The sequence below is a fragment of the Adelges cooleyi genome, unplaced genomic scaffold (assembly GCF_023614345.1).
Source record: "Adelges cooleyi isolate 19-005CV unplaced genomic scaffold, UGA_ACOO_1.1 ACOO_flye_CR_arks_rails_tigmint_CR_PRNA_577, whole genome shotgun sequence".
Taxonomy (NCBI): Eukaryota; Metazoa; Arthropoda; class Insecta; order Hemiptera; family Adelgidae; genus Adelges; species Adelges cooleyi.
The window spans coordinates 19,504-39,955 of NW_026096271.1; the positions used below are offsets into that span (position 1 = coordinate 19,504).

Sequence of the window (20,452 nt, forward strand, 5' to 3'; positions counted from 1 at the left end):
CTGCAGTCAGATCTATTTTTCAGACCATTCGTTACAAGTCCCGGGCCCTAATAATATAATATATTCAAATGCAATAATATTATACTCTGCCAGTAAACTGTGTCGTTATGCAATTAACTCGAGTGAGCAGATCACTGTTGTATTTTATTTTAGTTAATAAAGCTGTTATATACATATATAGCTAAGGTTATTGCTTTTGCCCGTTTTTTTCTAATTTGTGTAGTGAATTTATATTTTTAGTAATGTAATGTGAAAAAATTCGCTGAATGTACAAATAAAATACACGTCGTAGTACTAACCGACGACAAACGTAATATAATGATACAAAAGACGATAACACACACGGCGGTCGTCCGTCCGGTCGGTGATATTGTCAATAAAAATTAAAAACCCCAGATATTAATAACTTAAATAGGATACACTACGAGTAATAATAATATTATATATTATAACGTGTATCAGAATAATAATTTGGTGGCCCTGAAAAGGGCCGTTTTAAGTGGATATAGCGCGCGACTAATATCGAAATGCTTATTTGGAACTGGTGTACTTGGTCACGGCCTTGGTGCCTTCACTGACGGCGTGCTTGGCCAATTCACCGGGCAACAGGAGACGGACGGCGGTCTGGATCTCCCGGCTGGTGATGGTCGAACGCTTGTTGTAGTGGGCCAGACGGCTGGATTCGGCGGCGATGCGTTCGAAAATGTCGTTGACGAAGCTGTTCATGATGCTCATAGCCTTGGAGGAAACGCCGGTGTCGGGGTGGACTTGTTTCAACACCTTGTAGATGTAAATACCGTACGATTCTTTCCTCTTCGGCTTGCGCTTCTTGTCGGACTTGGTGATGTTTTTCTGCGCCTTGCCGGACTTCTTCATGGCCTTGCCTGCGGATTTACCTCCTGGTGCCATAGTGACTGCGGTTGTACACGGTTTGCGGGTCGTCGAAATAGTTGGCCGGTAGCTGGTGGACGAATGATGGTTCGAAAATCGTTTACGCTCATATTTATTACGCGTCGCGACTTCGTTTATCGAGTACGATTTGTAAGAGTCGACGAAAAAACGACGAGTAAGACTAACACTTTGTGTTTAAAAGCGAACCCTACGATGTGCCGTTTTTTCATCGTCAACGTCTAAGCATCAAAGAAAAACACGACGAGTATAAACAACACATAGCTTGGGACGTTCATACCTACGAAGTGTGGTTTTTCATCGTTGTTATTTTCAAACGTAGGCCAACATACAGACGCGTTTACGTCGTATAAGTGTATAAATACCGATTTTGGCCTGTTCCGATCATCAGTATCGTCTGGATTTTCTCTCGTTTCACTACACGACAATCTACAATCGAGCATCATGAGCGGACGCGGCAAAGGAGGAAAAGCAAAGAGCGGCAAATCGAAGACCCGGTCGTCCCGTGCCGGACTCCAGTTCCCGGTCGGTCGTATCCATCGTCTGTTGAGGAAGGGCAACTACGCCGAGCGCGTCGGTGCCGGCGCTCCCGTGTACCTGGCCGCCGTCATGGAGTACTTGGCCGCTGAAGTGTTGGAGTTGGCCGGTAACGCCGCCCGTGACAACAAGAAGACCCGTATCATCCCCAGACATTTGCAGTTGGCCATCAGGAACGACGAGGAGTTGAACAAACTGTTGTCCGGCGTCACCATCGCCCAAGGCGGTGTGTTGCCCAACATCCAAGCCGTCCTTTTGCCCAAGAAGACCGAAAAGAAAGCATAAGAACGTCGTCGCCGTATTTACAAATATTAAAACGGCCCTTTTCAGGGCCACCAATATTTACTATTATTGCGCAACACTCTTGTTGTGTTTTCGGTATAAAATGATGTGCTATGTTGGGCGAAAAATATCGTTACATTATTTTGTCGAGCCTTAGAAAATATAGGTATATTTAAACAATTATAACTTAGAATTTCAGCAAATCTACTTTAGTTTTTTTTTAGGTCAATAACAATTTATAAAATATGACTATAACTCGAATTGGAAATAATATTTAAGTATAATATACAATATGATTATTAGTATGAGCTTGAAATACCAACGTATACATATGTGACAACAGTGATTTAATGACACTTGACTAAAACAAAAAAGACAATTGTATTTTGCTATTTAGCTACAACATCGGCCGGCACTACAATAATAACATCATTGGTTAATATCGAAATATTGTCTCTTCAATAATATTGTCATCGATATTATAGATTTAGATCAGACTTCAATATTATATTATTGTGATAATAAATTAGTACTTACATATATGTCTATTTTGCCAATGGGCTATAGTTATAAAAATCGTATATTACCCACGTGCGATTCTACTAATTGTATAATACACAAATATTCAATTAGTATGTTATATTATATTATACATTTAGTTTGTTATATTTTTTATGTCAACTAGCATGTATGTTACAGAGTACACAATAGTCTGTATGTACTATAAAATATTAACTCGAACAATTACAAATGTATACCGTTAAAACTACTCGTGTAGTATATTTATATTATTATAATGGCAATACGCCATAACGTTTTGTTAATTCATACGGTATATACTTCATAATATTAACTATTTTGCGCATCCAAACACGTGACACATAATATTATATTACGTACTCATGTAGCCGACTGCGAAATGCATTAAATGACATAAACGTTAATGAATAATTGTGATAACATAAAATGGTGGCCCTGAAAAGGGCCGTTTTAAAGAACAGTAGGTAGGGTGCAATGCGAACGGTCGTCGGGAATTAACCTCCGAAACCGTACAGAGTGCGGCCTTGGCGTTTCAGAGCGTAGACCACGTCCATGGCGGTGACGGTCTTCCTCTTGGCGTGCTCGGTGTAGGTGACGGCGTCACGGATTACGTTTTCCAGAAACACCTTCAACACTCCGCGGGTCTCTTCGTAGATCAGGCCGGAGATACGTTTGACACCACCGCGGCGGGCTAACCGACGAATGGCCGGCTTGGTGATTCCTTGGATGTTGTCCCGCAGCACTTTACGATGACGTTTGGCGCCTCCTTTTCCCAAACCTTTTCCTCCTTTGCCGCGTCCGGTCATTGTTGCTGATTGTCGTTCGGAGAGCTGCGTCGGACTGAAGAAACAAATCGAATGATGCCCGGACAACGTTTTCGCGTCGTATTTATGTAATCGGGCCGTCGCGCGGACCAATCGCGGCGCGGTATCGCGCGAACCCCCTCTGTTTCGGCAGGCCGTTCCGTCGACCAATGAGAACTCGCGCCTACGATCCGAATTTGTATATAACCAGCTCGTTCGGTGTGTGGAGACACATTCGACCGTTTCGAGTTTTTACACACAGTCTACGAACTACCGACATGGCCCGTACCAAGCAAACCGCCCGCAAATCTACCGGAGGCAAGGCTCCCAGGAAGCAGTTGGCCACCAAAGCCGCCCGCAAGAGCGCACCGGCGACCGGAGGAGTGAAGAAACCCCATCGTTACCGTCCCGGTACCGTGGCTCTCCGTGAAATCCGTCGTTACCAGAAGAGCACCGAGCTGTTGATCCGCAAATTGCCGTTCCAACGCTTGGTCCGCGAGATCGCCCAAGACTTCAAGACCGACTTGCGTTTCCAGAGCTCGGCCGTCATGGCTCTGCAAGAAGCCAGCGAAGCATACTTGGTCGGTCTGTTCGAAGACACCAACTTGTGCGCTATCCACGCCAAGCGCGTTACCATCATGCCCAAGGACATCCAGTTGGCTCGCCGTATTCGCGGAGAACGTGCTTAATCGTCTCAAACACTACAAATCCTCTTTAAAACGGCCCTTTTCAGGGCCACTACATGCGTTACAATTATTTCTTTATTGACCTTACAGCGGGCGCCGCGCTGTTGGTAAAATTAATACAAGGTCAGTTTTATTATTATCGACGGTCGTGGGTATCCCCCCGAGAATGTTGTTACTTACATTTTTAGATTAATCTTGAAAATTTCCAACGACCGTTTTTATTGAAGTATTATTTGTATTAAAAAAAAGCGGGTAAAATAATAGGCGATAGACGATGAACGGGTCGGGATAGTGTTAGGCACAGTGTAAATGTATTTTTGGCGCGCGCGGGAAGTAGTCGGCGGCGGCCGCCGCGTTATAGTCGATATGAATTTGAAAGGTTGTAGAACGTGGTGTATAAAGGAATTATTATTTTCTATCCGGTTTGTCCGACGGGAGGGATGGAAGCGTTATTAAAAAAAAGAAAAAAAACCCGTAGATTGTGGTGTATTGTTTAAAACTATTTTAACTGAAAGTAGGTAGATATGGGCCCCACACGTTTCCGCGGCACTTAATTTAAAATACACGGACAGTGACGACATCAATAGGTTCTATACGTTTCTCAAAACTAAATAATATAATATACCAAATGACGTATAATAATAATAATATATTACTTGCTAATGTGAAATGGCCATTGTTCAGCTGGTGTTTGTATTTTGTTTATCGAACCTAGCCATATATACAATTAATTATAAAAGTCAACACTTTTTGAAATTTTGGGAAAACATGAAAAAAACCGTTTAATACAAATGACCAAGACAAATAGTTGTTATCTAAAATTGCAATTTTTTTTTGTTAATTGCTCTATATTTTAAATTATTTTTCCAACCACGTTTCAAATGAAAAAGTAACTAGGTTCGGCACTCAAATGTGAGTAAACGAAAAGTTTTGGATTTAAGTAGATTATTTCTGGAGAAAAAAAAAACAACGATTTTATTCATAAAATAAATTTTGTATTTCTATTTCTAATTTTACAATAATAATTTAGCATTTTCGTTTAATAAAATGAGAAATAATTGTTTCCGACTTTAATATTAAAATATAATATGTAATACCGTATGTGAAACCATGTGATAATAAGTTTTTATTTGACAAACGGTCAATATTACATGCCTCTTGGCAATTACTGCAGACAATAACTTTTGGAAATAAGCCTACACATAAAGTATATGTTTATCAGGTAAAAAATCGGGTTTTGGAAATTTATTTCAAGACAAAATAAACCAAAACGTCTATCATAAAACTTTAAAATAATAATACCGATATTAATTTTTTGCAACGTAATCGGTTTTGTAAACGGGCTACTCGTCGTTCAGTTTATACACTGTGCTGCCTCGTACACTTTGGACGAAACCGTCATAATATGGACCCCCGACGATCACGGGCGAGTCTAGATATTTAACAATACTACTATTGAGCAAACGTAATAAATCGGTCTCGAACTTTCAAAAATATATAAAATAAATTTAAACAAACGTAAAGACGTCTTAATCGCGACGGTTTACTCGTTCGAAGCGGCTTAACGGTTCGATTAAAATACAGTCAGCGTTCGTTTGGAAGTCTTATTTTTAATAGAAATCGGGGCAGCTTTGATAGCCGAACGGGTAATATATTTTTATAATGACAATTGAAATTGTTTTTACTATTTTCGGTGTAATCTTAGGTCGATTCGGTCGGTGTGGCCGCCGTCAAAATATCGCATAGAGTCTCGACGATAACTGCGCGACGCGTAAAACTACTAACGACCCGAATTCGACACGCCCCCTTCGGTCCCTTCATAACTCAGACTCTTATACCCTACGCGATAATTTTTCAATACACGTGCAGATTGCGAATCGAAAAGACTTTTTAATTTAACTCGAAATTAACGGGTTGTAATCGACCTCGAAAGAGGTGTATCGTTGAATAGTCGGACTGGTCGGAACAACCTCCTACGGCACAGCGGCCGTCGACTTAAAGAGAAAATTCGACCGACCGACGGCTTTGCTATAACGTTGGCTTTAAGGAGAAAGAGATTTATCGCCGTTGAGTGATTTTCGAGCGGAAAAAACGAGATAAAACGGAACGGGATCACGTCAAAACGGAAAATTCGATTCCGTAAGCGTTTACTAGTCGGTATGGCGACGAGTATATAGACGGCGTGATGGCCAAACGCGAGTTATACACACCGTTCCTGTTCATTTTGCCAGAGTACCAGAGTCTATTTTCAAACCGCTTCACCATGACCGACACCGCAGTCGCCGCACCAGCACCAGCCGCCTCGTCGCCGGCCCAGGCCAAGTCGCCGAAAAAGAAGTCCGCCGCTCCCAAGGCGAAGAAAGCCGCACCGGCTCATCCTACCACGGCCGTGATGGTGATCGCAGCCGTCAAGGAACTGAAGGAGAAAAAAGGATCGTCGTTGCCGGCTATCAAGAAATATTTGGCCGCCAACTACAAAGTGGACGCTGCCAAGCTAGCGCCTTTCATCCGCAAATTCCTAAAGTCGGCCGTCGCCAGCGGCAAGCTGGTCCAGACCAAGGGCAACGGAGCGTCGGGCCATTTCAAATTGGCCGCCGAAGTCAAAAAAGAGAAGAAGGTAGCGCCGAAAAAGAAGCCGATCGCCAAGAAAGCGGCGGTGTCCAAGGCGCCCGGAGCGGCCAAGAAGAGGAAGAGCACCGGTGCCAAGAAACCGAAATCCGGCGAGCCCGCCGCCAAGAAGGTGAAAAAGGTAGCCGCAGCGCCTAAACCCAAAGCCGCGAAACCGAAAAAGTCTCCGGCCAAGGCTAAGAAAGCGCCGGCCACCAAAGCCAAGGCACCCAAGGCGAAGAAGGTGGCAGTCAAGAAGACGGCTGCGCCCAAAAAGAAGGCGTAATTTGTTAAAAACACTCTCTTAAACCCTTAAAACGGTCCTTTTCAGGACCACCAAATATTAATAAAATATAATATACACACAATAGTCGTGTCGGTCAACGGCGGTGTCTCGTACCGATATTTAATATTTTATAGATTATAGTAATACAAACTACAGTAAGTAATAGTGACTGTGAAATGGAATGAAAAAGTTAAAACGATTACAATATGAGTAAATACGTTTGTTATTGTATATTTAGGAAAATGATGTCCTACAGATACAAACTTAGAATAAATCCGTAGTTCATCAACTGTTAGTCGGTATTACCCGTAGAATACAAATAAAAAAAAATTATGACAATCGTATTTTAAACAGATTGAAAGGGCAGGGGTGACGCCTTTAGAATGGACGAGCGGGGAAATTTAATAAAAATACCAACGTTATTGTAATGCTATAAAAAATACTTGGCTATTGCAGATAATATGTAAGATGATTAAAGCGATTATGAAGTATGCAAGCATGTATGTATGTATGTATGTATGTACGTATGGATGGCGTGTACGTTAAAAGACATTGCTTTTAGAATTGATCGATATCGAGATAGTTTTTCGTGTACAGTTTATCATACTACAAATTGACCTGACCGATTAAAAACGGAAAAAAACAACCGACGCGGCCGCTGCGCTGTGCGTTAAACGGCACACGCGAGATATAGATAACAGGACAAAAACAAAAAAACAAACGAGCGGAACGAACGACCCACGTCGTTGTATTCATTTGTATTTCATTGTAAATTTGTATTCAAATTCAAATACTTGTGTACTATAGTCGTATATGATAAACTGTACACGAAAAACCGTCTCGATGTCGATCAATTCTAAAAGCGATATCTGTTGACGTACACACCATCCATACATACATACATACATACATGCATGCATGCATACGTACTCACATACAAACGTACTTCATAATCGCTTTTTTTATATTGTACCTATCTGTAAATTGTTCAATGAAACCCCAAGTATGCACTCGAAATTTATTTTCTACTTTTTTTAAATATAACTTGTATTTTTTAAATATCATGTTCGTACTAGTGATGGGAATCCGAAAATCCGGATTTTTCAAAAAAACGCTTTTTAAGTCATTTGAAAATCATTTAATTGTTAAATACTATTACAATATAAAGATGTGTACCTAAGTAAAATTTGTTGATAACATTTTTTAAAAAAAAACTTTTAACTTTGTTTATAAAATGCTTTCGGATTTCGGATTCCGGATTTTCGGATTTCAACAAATCCGAAATTCAAAAGCAGTTTATCTCTTTGGGGTTTTGTTTTATTTTCACATATTTATCAAAAAAATGTTACTTAGATATAGAGCTTTATGTTGTAAAATTATTTAACACTTATATGATTTTTAAGTAGCTTAAATAGCGTTTTTTTGTGAAAATCCGGATTTTCCGATTCCCATCACTAGTTCATACTAGTTGTAACCGCAAAACCTAAATAAAAATAGTTTTTATAAAAATAAATTTAACACTTTTAAATAAACAAAATTTTAAAATATGACGCAATTATCGAAAATAATAAAACATTTGAGTACCCACCTGCCTAAGAATAAAAAAATCCCAAAATAACAAAAAAAAAAATGTTCGTTCTTTAAAATGTAATTCAAAATTGTAACTTGTCAGTGTCGTATACGCACTTGGTACACGAACCGTTCAAACACACACACCTTAAAATCGACGGGAAAAGGTAACACTTTAAATTAAGTAAAAGAAAAGTAACTCAAAAGTTAATAAAACACCACAATTATAATATCGTAAAAACAATAATGCGCGCGACAATACCCTCCTCGTAATAAAACGGTCGATTACGGGAGAGTGCCCCCGACAAAGTAATTTGGGCGGCCTTAAATGATAAACACTATTGACATTTTTACTGTGTAGACAATTTTGTATAGTTTGTTTGGCCTACGTTTAGCCTGCGTTTATTTGCTAAAATACGTTGGTCTTTAAGAACTATACTGCAGTCAGATCTATTTTTCAGACCATTCGTTACAAGTCCCGGGCCCTAATAATATAATATATTCAAATGCAATAATATTATACTCTGCCAGTAAACTGTGTCGTTATGCAATTAACTCGAGTGAGCAGATCACTGTTGTATTTTATTTTAGTTAATAAAGCTGTTATATACATATATAGCTAATTTAAGTGTTATATATAGCTAATATTGTTTTCCCGTTTTTTTCTAATTTGTGTAGTGAATTTATATTTTTAGTAATGTAATGTGAAAAAATTCGCTGAATGTACAAATAAAATACACGTCGTAGTACTAACCGACGACAAACGTAATATAATGATACAAAAGACGATAACACACACGGCGGTCGTCCGTCCGGTCGGTGATATTGTCAATAAAAATTAAAAACCCCAGATATTAATAACTTAAATAGGATACACTACGAGTAATAATAATATTAATATATTATAACGTGTATCAGAAATAATAATTTGGTGGCCCTGAAAAGGGCCGTTTTAAGTGGATATAGCGCGCGACTAATATCGAAATGCTTATTTGGAACTGGTGTACTTGGTCACGGCCTTGGTGCCTTCACTGACGGCGTGCTTGGCCAATTCACCGGGCAACAGGAGACGGACGGCGGTCTGGATCTCCCGGCTGGTGATGGTCGAACGCTTGTTGTAGTGGGCCAGACGGCTGGATTCGGCGGCGATGCGTTCGAAAATGTCGTTGACGAAGCTGTTCATGATGCTCATAGCCTTGGAGGAAACGCCGGTGTCGGGGTGGACTTGTTTCAACACCTTGTAGATGTAAATACCGTACGATTCTTTCCTCTTCGGCTTGCGCTTCTTGTCGGACTTGGTGATGTTTTTCTGCGCCTTGCCGGACTTCTTCATGGCCTTGCCTGCGGATTTACCTCCTGGTGCCATAGTGACTGCGGTTGTACACGGTTTGCGGGTCGTCGAAATAGTTGGCCGGTAGCTGGTGGACGAATGATGGTTCGAAAATCGTTTACGCTCATATTTATTACGCGTCGCGACTTCGTTTATCGAGTACGATTTGTAAGAGTCGACGAAAAAACGACGAGTAAGACTAACACTTTGTGTTTAAAAGCGAACCCTACGATGTGCCGTTTTTTCATCGTCAACGTCTAAGCATCAAAGAAAAACACGACGAGTATAAACAACACATAGCTTGGGACGTTCATACCTACGAAGTGTGGTTTTTCATCGTTGTTATTTTCAAACGTAGGCCAACATACAGACGCGTTTACGTCGTATAAGTGTATAAATACCGATTTTGGCCTGTTCCGATCATCAGTATCGTCTGGATTTTCTCTCGTTTCACTACACGACAATCTACAATCGAGCATCATGAGCGGACGCGGCAAAGGAGGAAAAGCAAAGAGCGGCAAATCGAAGACCCGGTCGTCCCGTGCCGGACTCCAGTTCCCGGTCGGTCGTATCCATCGTCTGTTGAGGAAGGGCAACTACGCCGAGCGCGTCGGTGCCGGCGCTCCCGTGTACCTGGCCGCCGTCATGGAGTACTTGGCCGCTGAAGTGTTGGAGTTGGCCGGTAACGCCGCCCGTGACAACAAGAAGACCCGTATCATCCCCAGACATTTGCAGTTGGCCATCAGGAACGACGAGGAGTTGAACAAACTGTTGTCCGGCGTCACCATCGCCCAAGGCGGTGTGTTGCCCAACATCCAAGCCGTCCTTTTGCCCAAGAAGACCGAAAAGAAAGCATAAGAACGTCGTCGCCGTATTTACAAATATTAAAACGGCCCTTTTCAGGGCCACCAATATTTACTATTATTGCGCAACACTCTTGTTGTGTTTTCGGTATAAAATGATGTGCTATGTTGGGCGAAAAATATCGTTACATTATTTTGTCGAGCCTTAGAAAATATAGGTATATTTAAACAATTATAACTTAGAATTTCAGCAAATCTACTTTAGTTATTTTTTTAGGTCAATAACAATTTATAAAATATGACTATAACTCGAATTGGAAATAATATTTAAGTATAATATACAATATGATTATTAGTATGAGCTTGAAATACCAACGTATACATATGTGACAACAGTGATTTAATGACACTTGACTAAAACAAAAAAGACAATTGTATTTTGCTATTTAGCTACAACATCGGCCGGCACTACAATAATAACATCATTGGTTAATATCGAAATATTGTCTCTTCAATAATATTGTCATCGATATTAATAGATATTATAGATTTAGATCAATGATTACTATTAATTGTGACAATAAATTAGTACTTATATGTCTATTTGACCAATGGGCTATAGTTATAAAAATCGTATATTACCCACGTGCGATTCTACTAATTGTATAATACACAAATATTCAATTAGTATGTTATATTATATTATACATTTAGTTTGTTATATTTTTTATGTCAACTAGCATGTATGTTACAGAGTACACAATAGTCTGTATGTACTATAAAATATTAACTCGAACAATTACAAATGTATACCGTTAAAACTACTCGTTTGTATATATATATATTATTATAATGGCAATACGCCATAACGTTTTGTTAATTCATACGGTATACTTCATAATATTAACTATTTTGCGCATCCAAACACGTGCACATAATATATATTATACTCATGTAGCCGACTGCGAAATGCATTAAATGACATAAACGTTAATGGATAATTGTGATAACATAAAATGGTGGCCCTGAAAAGGGCCGTTTTAAAGAACAGTAGGTAGGGTGCAACGCGAACGGTCGTCGGGAATTAACCTCCGAAACCGTACAGAGTGCGGCCTTGGCGTTTCAGAGCGTAGACCACGTCCATGGCGGTGACGGTCTTCCTCTTGGCGTGCTCGGTGTAGGTGACGGCGTCACGGATTACGTTTTCCAGAAACACCTTCAACACTCCGCGGGTCTCTTCGTAGATCAGGCCGGAGATACGTTTGACACCACCGCGGCGGGCTAACCGACGAATGGCCGGCTTGGTGATTCCTTGGATGTTGTCCCGCAGCACTTTACGATGACGTTTGGCGCCTCCTTTTCCCAAACCTTTTCCTCCTTTGCCGCGTCCGGTCATTGTTGCTGATTGTCGTTCGGAGAGCTGCGTCGGACTGAAGAAACAAATCGAATGATGCCCGGACAACGTTTTCGCGTCGTATTTATGTAATCGGGCCGTCGCGCGGACCAATCGCGGCGCGGTATCGCGCGAACCCCCTCTGTTTCGGCAGGCCGTTCCGTCGACCAATGAGAACTCGCGCCTATGATCCGAATTTGTATATAACCAGCTCGTTCGGTGTGCGGAGACACATTCGACCGTTTCGAGTTTTTACAGACAGTCTACGAACTACCGACATGGCCCGTACCAAGCAAACCGCCCGCAAATCTACCGGAGGCAAGGCTCCCAGGAAGCAGTTGGCCACCAAAGCCGCCCGCAAGAGCGCACCGGCGACCGGAGGAGTGAAGAAACCCCATCGTTACCGTCCCGGTACCGTGGCTCTCCGTGAAATCCGTCGTTACCAGAAGAGCACCGAGCTGTTGATCCGCAAATTGCCGTTCCAACGTTTGGTCCGCGAGATCGCCCAAGACTTCAAGACCGACTTGCGTTTCCAGAGCTCGGCCGTCATGGCTCTGCAAGAAGCCAGCGAAGCATACTTGGTCGGTCTGTTCGAAGACACCAACTTGTGCGCTATCCACGCCAAGCGCGTTACCATCATGCCCAAGGACATCCAGTTGGCTCGCCGTATTCGCGGAGAACGTGCTTAATCGTCTCAAACACTACAAATCCTCTTTAAAACGGCCCTTTTCAGGGCCACTACATGCGTTACAATTATTTCTTTATTGACCTTACAGCGGGCGCCGCGCTGTTGGTAAAATTAATACAACTAGTTTTATTATTATCGACGGTCGTGGGTATCCCCCCGAGAATGTTGTTACTTACATTTTTAGATTAATCTTGAAAATTTCCAACGACCGTTTTTATTGAAGTATTATTTGTATTAAAAAAAAGCGGGTAAAATAATAGGCGATAGACGATGAACGGGTCGGGATAGTGTTAGGCATAGTGTAAAATGTATTTTTGGCGCGCGCGGGAAGTAGTCGGCGGCGGCGCCGCGTTATAGTCGATATGAATTTGAAAGGTGTAGAACGTGGTGTATAAAGGAATTATTATTTTCTATCCGGTTTGTCCGACGGGAGGGATGGAAGCGTTATTAAAAAAAAAAAAAAAAACCCGTAGATTGTGGTGTATTGTTTAAAACTATTTTCACTGAAAGTAGATAGATATGGGCCCCACACGTTTCCGCGGCACTTAATTTAAAATACACGGACAGTGACGACATCAATAGGTTCTATACGTTTCTCAAAACTAAATAATATAATATACCAAATGTCAAATAATAATATATTACTTGCTAATGTGAAATGGCCATTGTTCAGCTGGTGTTTGTATTTTGTTTATCGAATAGCATATATACAATTAATTATAAAAGTCAACACTTTTTGAAATTTTGGGAAAACATGAAAAAACCCGTTTAATAAAATGCCCAAGACAAATAGTTGTTATCTATAAATTGCAATTTTTTTTTTTTTAATTGCTCTATATTTTAAATTATTTTTCCAACCACGTTTAAAATGAAAAAGTAATTAAGTTCGGCACTCAAATGTGAGTAAACGAAAAGTTTTGGATTTAAGTAGATTATTTCTGGAGAAAAAAAAACAACGATTTTATTCATAAAATAAATTTTGTATTTCTATTTCTAATTTTACAATAATTATTTAGCATTTTCGTTTAATAAAACGAGAAATAATTGTTTCCGACTTTAATATTAAAATATAATATGTAATACCTATGTGAAAACCATTTTGTCGATAATAAGTTTTTATTTGTCAAACGGTCAATATTTACATGCCTCATGGCAACTACTGCAGACAATACATTTTGGAAATAAGCCTACACATAAAGTATATGTTTATCAGGTAAAAAATGGGTTTTGGAAATTTATTTCAAGAAAAAATAAACCAAAACGTTATCATAAAACTTTAAAATAATAATACCGATATTAATTTTTTGGAACGTAATCGGTTTTGTAAACGGGCTACTCGTTGTTCAGTTCTTACACTGTGCTGCCTCGTACACTTTGGACGAAACCGTCATAATATGGAGCCCCGACGATCACGGGCGAGTCTAGATATTTAACAATACTACTATTGAGCAAACGTAATAAATCGGTCTTTAACTTTCAAAAATATATAAAATAAATTTAAACAAATGTAAAGACGTCTTAATCGCGACGGTTTACTCGTTCGAAGCGGTTAACGATTTAATTGAAATAGAGTTAAGCCTTATTTTTAATAGAAATCTGGGCAGCTTTAATAGCTGAATAGGTAATATATTTTTATAATGACAATTAAAATTGTTTTTACTATTTTCGGTGTAATCTAAAGTCGATTCGGTCGGTGTTGCCGCCGTCAAAATATCGCATAGAGTTTTGATAATAACTACGCGACACGTAAAACTACTAACGACCCGAATTCGACACCACGCCCTTCGGTCTCTTCATATCTCAGACTCTTTTACCCTACGCGATAATTTTTCAATACACGTGCAGATTGCGAATCGAAAAGACTTTTTAATTTAACTCGAAATTAACGGGTTGTAATCGACCTCGAAAGAGGTGTATCGTTGAATAGTCGGACTGGTCGGAACAACCTCCTACGGCACAGCGGCCGTCGACTTAAAGAGAAAATTCGACCGACCGACGGCTTTGCTATAACGTTGGCTTTAAGGAGAAAGAGATTTATCGCCGTTACGTGATTTTCGAGCGGAAAAAAACGAGATAAAACAGAACGGGATCACGTCAAAACGAAAAATTCGATTCCGTAAGCGTTTACTAGTCGGTATGGCGACGAGTATATAGCTGGCATGATGGCCGAACGCGGGTTATACACACCGTTCCTGTTCATTTTGCCAGAGTACCAGAGTCTATTTTCAAACCGCTTCACCATGACCGACACCGCAGTCGCCGCACCAGCACCAGCCGCCTCGTCGCCGGCCCAGGCCAAGTCGCCGAAAAAGAAGTCCGCCGCTCCCAAGGCGAAGAAAGCCGCACCGGCTCATCCTACCACGGCCGTGATGGTGATCGCAGCCGTCAAGGAACTGAAGGAGAAAAAAGGATCGTCGTTGCCGGCTATCAAGAAATATTTGGCCGCCAACTACAAAGTGGACGCTGCCAAGCTAGCGCCTTTCATCCGCAAATTCCTAAAGTCGGCCGTCGCCAGCGGCAAGCTGGTCCAGACCAAGGGCAACGGAGCGTCGGGCCATTTCAAATTGGCCGCCGAAGTCAAAAAAGAGAAGAAGGTAGCGCCGAAAAAGAAGCCGATCGCCAAGAAAGCGGCGGTGTCCAAGGCGCCCGGAGCGGCCAAGAAGAGGAAGAGCACCGGTGCCAAGAAACCGAAATCCGGCGAGCCCGCCGCCAAGAAGGTGAAAAAGGTAGCCGCAGCGCCTAAACCCAAAGCCGCGAAACCGAAAAAGTCTCCGGCCAAGGCTAAGAAAGCGCCGGCCACCAAAGCCAAGGCACCCAAGGCGAAGAAGGTGGCAGTCAAGAAGACGGCTGCGCCCAAAAAGAAGGCGTAATTTGTTAAAAACACTCTCTTAAACCCTTAAACGGTCCTTTTCAGGACCACCAAATATTAATAAAATATAATATACACACAATAGTCGTGTCGGTCAACGGCGGTGTCTCGTACCGATATTTAATATTTTATAGATTATAGTAATACAAACTACAGTAAGTAATAGTGACTGTGAAATGGAATGAAAAAGTTAAAACGATTACAATATGAGTAAATACGTTTGTTATTGTATATTTAGGAAAATGATGTCCCACAGATACAAACTTAGAATAAATCCGTAGTTCATCAACTGTTAGTCGGTATTACCCGTAGAATACAAATAAAAAAAAATTATGACAATCGTATTTTAAACAGATTGAAAGGGCAGAGGTGACGCCTTTAGAATGGACGAGCGGGGAAATTTAATAAAAATACCAACGTTATTGTAATGCTATAAAAAATACTTGGCTATTGCAGATAATATGTAAGATGATTAAAGCGATTATGAAGTATGCAAGTATGTATGTATGTATGTATGTATGTATGTATGTATGGATGTATGTATGTATGTATGTATGTATGTATGTATGTATGTATGGATGGATGTATGTATGTATGGATGTATGTATGTATGTATGTATGTACGTGATGGCGCGTGTACGTTAAAAGACATTGCTTTTAGAATTGATCGATATCGAGATAGTTTTTCGTGTACAGTTTATCATACTACAAATTGACCTGACCGATTAAAAACGGAAAAAAACAACGGACGCGGCCGCTGCGCTGTGCGTTAAACGGCACACGCGAGATATAGATAACAGGACAAAAACAAAAAAACAAACGAGCGGAACGAACGACCCACGTCGTTGTATTCATTTGTATTTCATTGTAAATTTGTATTCAAATTCAAATACTTGTGTACTATAGTCGTATATGATAAACTGTACACGAAAAACCGTCTCGATGTCGATCAATTCTAAAAGCGATATCTGTTGACGTACACACCATCCATACATACATACATACATGCATGCATACGTACTCACATACAAACGTACTTCATAATCGCTTTTTTTATATTGTACCTATCTGTAAATTGTTCAATGAAACCCCAAATATGCACTCGAAATTTATTTTCTACTTATTTTTAAATATAACTTGTATTTTTTAAATATCATGTTCGTACTAGTGATGGGAATCCGAAAATCCGGATTTTTCAAAAAAAACGCTTTTTAAGTCATTTGAAAATCATTTAATTGTTAAATACTATTACAATATAAAGATGTGTACCTAAGTAAAATTTGTTGATAACATTTTTTAAAAAAAAACTTTTAACTTTGTTTATAAAATGCTTTCGGATTTCGGATTCCGGATTTTCGGATTTCAACAAATCCGAAATTCAAAAGCAGTTTATCTCTTTGGGGTTTTGTTTTATTTTCACATATTTATCAAAAAAATGTTACTTAGATATAGAGCTTTATGTTGTAAATTATTTAACACTTATATGATTTTTAAGTAGCTTAAATAGCGTTTTTTTGTGAAAATCCGGATTTTCCGATTCCCATCACTAGTTCATACTAGTTGTAACCGCAAAACCTAAATAAAAATAGTTTTTATAAAAATAAATTTAACACTTTTAAATAAACAAAATTTTAAAATATGACGCAATTATCGAAAATAATAAAACATTTGAGTACCCACCTGCCTAAGAAAAAAAAATCCCAAAATATAAAAGAAAAGTAACTCAAAAGTTAATAAACACACACACAATTATAATATTCGTAAAAACAATAATGCGCGCGACAATACCCTCCTCGTAATAAAACGGTCGATTACGGGAGAGTGCCCCCGACAAAGTAATTTGGGCGGCCTTAAATAATAAACACTATTGACATTTTTACTGTGTAGAAAATTTTGTATAGTTTGTTTGGCCTACGTTTAATTGCTTATTTGCTAAAATACGTTGGTCTTTAAGAACTATACTGCAGTCAGATCTATTTTTCAGACCATTCGTTACAAGTCCCGGGCCCTAATAATATAATATATTCAAATGCAATAATATTATACTCTGCCAGTAAACTGTGTCGTTATGCAATTAACTCGAGTGAGCAGATCACTGTTGTATTTTATTTTAGTTAATAAAACTGTTATATACATATATAGCTAATTTAAGTGTTATATATAGCTAATATTGTTTTCCCGTTTTTTTCTAATTTGTGTAGTGAATTTATATTTTTAGTAATGTAATGTGAAAAAATTCGCTGAATGTACAAATAAAATACACGTCGTAGTACTAACCGACGACAAACGTAATATAATGATACAAAAGACGATAACACACACGGCGGTCGTCCGTCCGGTCGGTGATATTGTCAATAAAAATTAAAAACCCCAGATATTAATAACTTAAATAGGATACACTACGAATAATAATAATATTATTATGTAATAACGTGTATCAGAATAATAATAATTTGGTGGCCCTGAAAAGGGCCGTTTTAAGTGGATATAGCGCGCGACTAATATCGAAATGCTTATTTGGAACTGGTGTACTTGGTCACGGCCTTGGTGCCTTCACTGACGGCGTGCTTGGCCAATTCACCGGGCAACAGGAGACGGACGGCGGTCTGGATCTCCCGGCTGGTGATGGTCGAACGCTTGTTGTAGTGGGCCAGACGGCTGGATTCGGCGGCGATGCGTTCGAAAATGTCGTTGACGAAGCTGTTCATGATGCTCATAGCCTTGGAGGAACGCCGGTGTCGGGGTGGACTTGTTTCAACACCTTGTAGATGTAAATACCGTACGATTCTTTCCTCTTCGGCTTGCGCTTCTTGTCGGACTTGGTGATGTTTTTCTGCGCCTTGCCGGACTTCTTCATGGCCTTGCCTGCGGATTTACCTCCTGGTGCCATAGTGACTGCGGTTGTACACGGTTTGCGGGTCGTCGAAATAGTTGGCCGGTAGCTGGTGGACGAATGATGGTTCGAAAATCGTTTACGCTCATATTTATTACGCGTCGCGACTTCGTTTATCGAGTACGATTTGTAAGAGTCGACGAAAAAACGACGAGTAAGACTAACACTTTGTGTTTAAAAGCGAACCCTACGATGTGCCGTTTTTTCATCGTCAACGTCTAAGCATCAAAGAAAAACACGACGAGTATAAACAACACATAGCTTGGGACGTTCATACCTACGAAGTGTGGTTTTTCATCGTTGTTATTTTCAAACGTAGGCCAACATACAGACGCGTTTACGTCGTATAAGTGTATAAATACCGATTTTGGCCTGTTCCGATCATCAGTATCGTCTGGATTTTCTCTCGTTTCACTACACGACAATCTACAATCGAGCATCATGAGCGGACGCGGCAAAGGAGGAAAAGCAAAGAGCGGCAAATCGAAGACCCGGTCGTCCCGTGCCGGACTCCAGTTCCCGGTCGGTCGTATCCATCGTCTGTTGAGGAAGGGCAACTACGCCGAGCGCGTCGGTGCCGGCGCTCCCGTGTACCTGGCCGCCGTCATGGAGTACTTGGCCGCTGAAGTGTTGGAGTTGGCCGGTAACGCCGCCCGTGACAACAAGAAGACCCGTATCATCCCCAGACATTTGCAGTTGGCCATCAGGAACGACGAGGAGTTGAACAAACTGTTGTCCGGCGTCACCATCGCCCAAGGCGGTGTGTTGCCCAACATCCAAGCCGTCCTTTTGCCCAAGAAGACCGAAAAGAAAGCATAAGAACGTCGTCGCCGTATTTACAAATATTAAAACGGCCCTTTTCAGGGCCACCAATATTTACTATTATTGCGCAACACTCTTGTTGTGTTTTCGGTATAAAATGATGTGCTATGTTGGGCGAAAAATATCGTTACATTATTTTGTCGAGCCTTAGAAAATATAGGTATATTTAAACAATTATAACTTAGAATTTCAGCAAATCTACTTTAGTTATTTTTCTAGGTCAATAACAATTTATAAAATATGACTATAACTCGAATTGGAAATAATATTTAAGTATAATATACAATATGATTATTAGTATGAGCTTGAAATACCAACGTATACATATGTGACAACAGTGATTTAATGACACTTGACTAAAACAAAAAAGACAATTGTATTTTGCTATTTAGCTACAACATCGGCCGGCACTACAATAATAACATCATTGGTTAATATCGAAATATTGTCTCTTCAATAATATTGTCATCGATATTAATAGATATTATAGATTTAGATCAATGACTTACAATATTATATTATTGTGACAATAGTTATAAAAATCGTATATTACCCACGTGCGATTCTACTAATTGTATAATACACAAATATTCAATTAGTATGTTATATTATATTATACATTTAGTTTGTTATATTTTTTATGTCAACTAGCATGTATGTTACAGAGTACACAATAGTCTGTATGTACTATAAAATATTAACTCGAACAATTACAAATGTATACCGTTAAAACTACTCGTTTGTATATATATATATATATTATTATTATAATGGCAATACGCCATAACGTTTTGTTAATTCATACGGTATACTTCATAATATTAACTATTTTGCGCATCCAAACACGTGACACATAATATTATACACTAACGTACTCATGTAGCCGACTGCGAAATGCATTAAATGACATAAACGTTAATGAATAATTGTGATAACATAAAATGGTGGCCCTGAAAAGGGCCGTTTTAAAGAACAGTAGGTAGGGTGCAATGCGAACGGTCGTCGGGAATTAACCTCCGAAACCGTACAGAGTGCGGCCTTGGCGTTTCAGAGCGTAGACCACGTCCATGGCGGTGACGGTCTTCCTCTTGGCGTGCTCGGTGTAGGTGACGGCGTCACGGATTACGTTTTCCAGAAACACCTTCAACACTCCGCGGGTCTCTTCGTAGATCAGGCCGGAGATACGTTTGACACCACCGCGGCGGGCTAACCGACGAATGGCCGGCTTGGTGATTCCTTGGATGTTGTCCCGCAGCACTTTACGATGACGTTTGGCGCCTCCTTTTCCCAAACCTTTTCCTCCTTTGCCGCGTCCAGTCATTGTTGCTGATTGTCGTTCGGAGAGCTGCGTCGGACTGAAGAAACAAATCGAATGATGCCCGGACAACGTTTTCGCGTCGTATTTATGTAATCGGGCCGTCGCGCGGACCAATCG

At 40.1% G+C, this 20,452-nt stretch overlaps 12 protein-coding genes and 1 pseudogene across 12 annotated transcripts; 7 read left to right on the plus strand and 6 right to left on the minus strand.

The window, feature by feature from the left end:
* Positions 1–479: 479 nt before the first annotated feature.
* On the minus strand, positions 480–963 carry LOC126843954 (histone H2B). The gene has a single exon (XM_050581764.1). The coding sequence runs from the start codon at positions 907–909 to the stop codon at positions 532–534; it is 378 nt and encodes a 125-aa protein (XP_050437721.1). The 5' UTR covers positions 910–963; the 3' UTR covers positions 480–531.
* Positions 964–1,310: 347 nt separating this feature from the next.
* On the plus strand, positions 1,311–1,776 carry LOC126843941 (histone H2A). The gene has a single exon (XM_050581749.1). It carries the CDS (start codon positions 1,354–1,356, stop codon positions 1,729–1,731), a length of 378 nt encoding a protein of 125 aa, XP_050437706.1. The 5' UTR covers positions 1,311–1,353; the 3' UTR covers positions 1,732–1,776.
* Positions 1,777–2,704: 928 nt separating this feature from the next.
* Positions 2,705–3,114, minus strand: LOC126843946 (histone H4). The gene has a single exon (XM_050581755.1). The coding sequence runs from the start codon at positions 3,072–3,074 to the stop codon at positions 2,763–2,765; it is 312 nt and encodes a 103-aa protein (XP_050437712.1). The 5' UTR covers positions 3,075–3,114; the 3' UTR covers positions 2,705–2,762.
* Positions 3,115–3,315: 201 nt separating this feature from the next.
* LOC126843944 (histone H3) lies at positions 3,316–3,789 on the plus strand. Its single transcript, XM_050581753.1, has one exon. The coding sequence runs from the start codon at positions 3,350–3,352 to the stop codon at positions 3,758–3,760; it is 411 nt and encodes a 136-aa protein (XP_050437710.1). The 5' UTR covers positions 3,316–3,349; the 3' UTR covers positions 3,761–3,789.
* A 2,191-nt stretch (positions 3,790–5,980) lies between these two features.
* Positions 5,981–6,694, plus strand: LOC126843943 (histone H1-like). The gene has a single exon (XM_050581751.1). The coding sequence runs from the start codon at positions 6,021–6,023 to the stop codon at positions 6,648–6,650; it is 630 nt and encodes a 209-aa protein (XP_050437708.1). The 5' UTR covers positions 5,981–6,020; the 3' UTR covers positions 6,651–6,694.
* A 2,461-nt stretch (positions 6,695–9,155) lies between these two features.
* On the minus strand, positions 9,156–9,639 carry LOC126843945 (histone H2B). Its single transcript, XM_050581754.1, has one exon. The coding sequence runs from the start codon at positions 9,583–9,585 to the stop codon at positions 9,208–9,210; it is 378 nt and encodes a 125-aa protein (XP_050437711.1). The 5' UTR covers positions 9,586–9,639; the 3' UTR covers positions 9,156–9,207.
* Positions 9,640–9,986: 347 nt separating this feature from the next.
* Positions 9,987–10,452, plus strand: LOC126843939 (histone H2A). Its single transcript, XM_050581748.1, has one exon. The coding sequence runs from the start codon at positions 10,030–10,032 to the stop codon at positions 10,405–10,407; it is 378 nt and encodes a 125-aa protein (XP_050437705.1). The 5' UTR covers positions 9,987–10,029; the 3' UTR covers positions 10,408–10,452.
* An 849-nt stretch (positions 10,453–11,301) lies between these two features.
* On the minus strand, positions 11,302–20,360 carry LOC126843933 (histone H4). The gene is made up of 2 exons (XM_050581742.1): positions 19,997–20,360; positions 11,302–11,406 (listed from the first exon to the last, which is right to left on the minus strand). Exon 1 carries the CDS (start codon positions 20,336–20,338, stop codon positions 20,027–20,029), a length of 312 nt encoding a protein of 103 aa, XP_050437699.1. The 5' UTR covers positions 20,339–20,360; the 3' UTR covers positions 11,302–11,406; positions 19,997–20,026.
* On the minus strand, positions 11,435–11,788 carry LOC126843934 (histone H4). The gene has a single exon (XM_050581743.1). It carries the CDS (start codon positions 11,746–11,748, stop codon positions 11,437–11,439), a length of 312 nt encoding a protein of 103 aa, XP_050437700.1. The 5' UTR covers positions 11,749–11,788; the 3' UTR covers positions 11,435–11,436.
* On the plus strand, positions 11,992–12,459 carry LOC126843922 (histone H3). The gene has a single exon (XM_050581732.1). The coding sequence runs from the start codon at positions 12,024–12,026 to the stop codon at positions 12,432–12,434; it is 411 nt and encodes a 136-aa protein (XP_050437689.1). The 5' UTR covers positions 11,992–12,023; the 3' UTR covers positions 12,435–12,459.
* On the plus strand, positions 14,634–15,334 carry LOC126843921 (histone H1-like). The gene has a single exon (XM_050581730.1). The coding sequence runs from the start codon at positions 14,674–14,676 to the stop codon at positions 15,301–15,303; it is 630 nt and encodes a 209-aa protein (XP_050437687.1). The 5' UTR covers positions 14,634–14,673; the 3' UTR covers positions 15,304–15,334.
* LOC126843932 (histone H2B-like) lies at positions 17,764–18,246 on the minus strand (annotated as a pseudogene).
* LOC126843925 (histone H2A) lies at positions 18,594–19,059 on the plus strand. Its single transcript, XM_050581735.1, has one exon. It carries the CDS (start codon positions 18,637–18,639, stop codon positions 19,012–19,014), a length of 378 nt encoding a protein of 125 aa, XP_050437692.1. The 5' UTR covers positions 18,594–18,636; the 3' UTR covers positions 19,015–19,059.
* Positions 20,361–20,452: the final 92 nt, after the last annotated feature.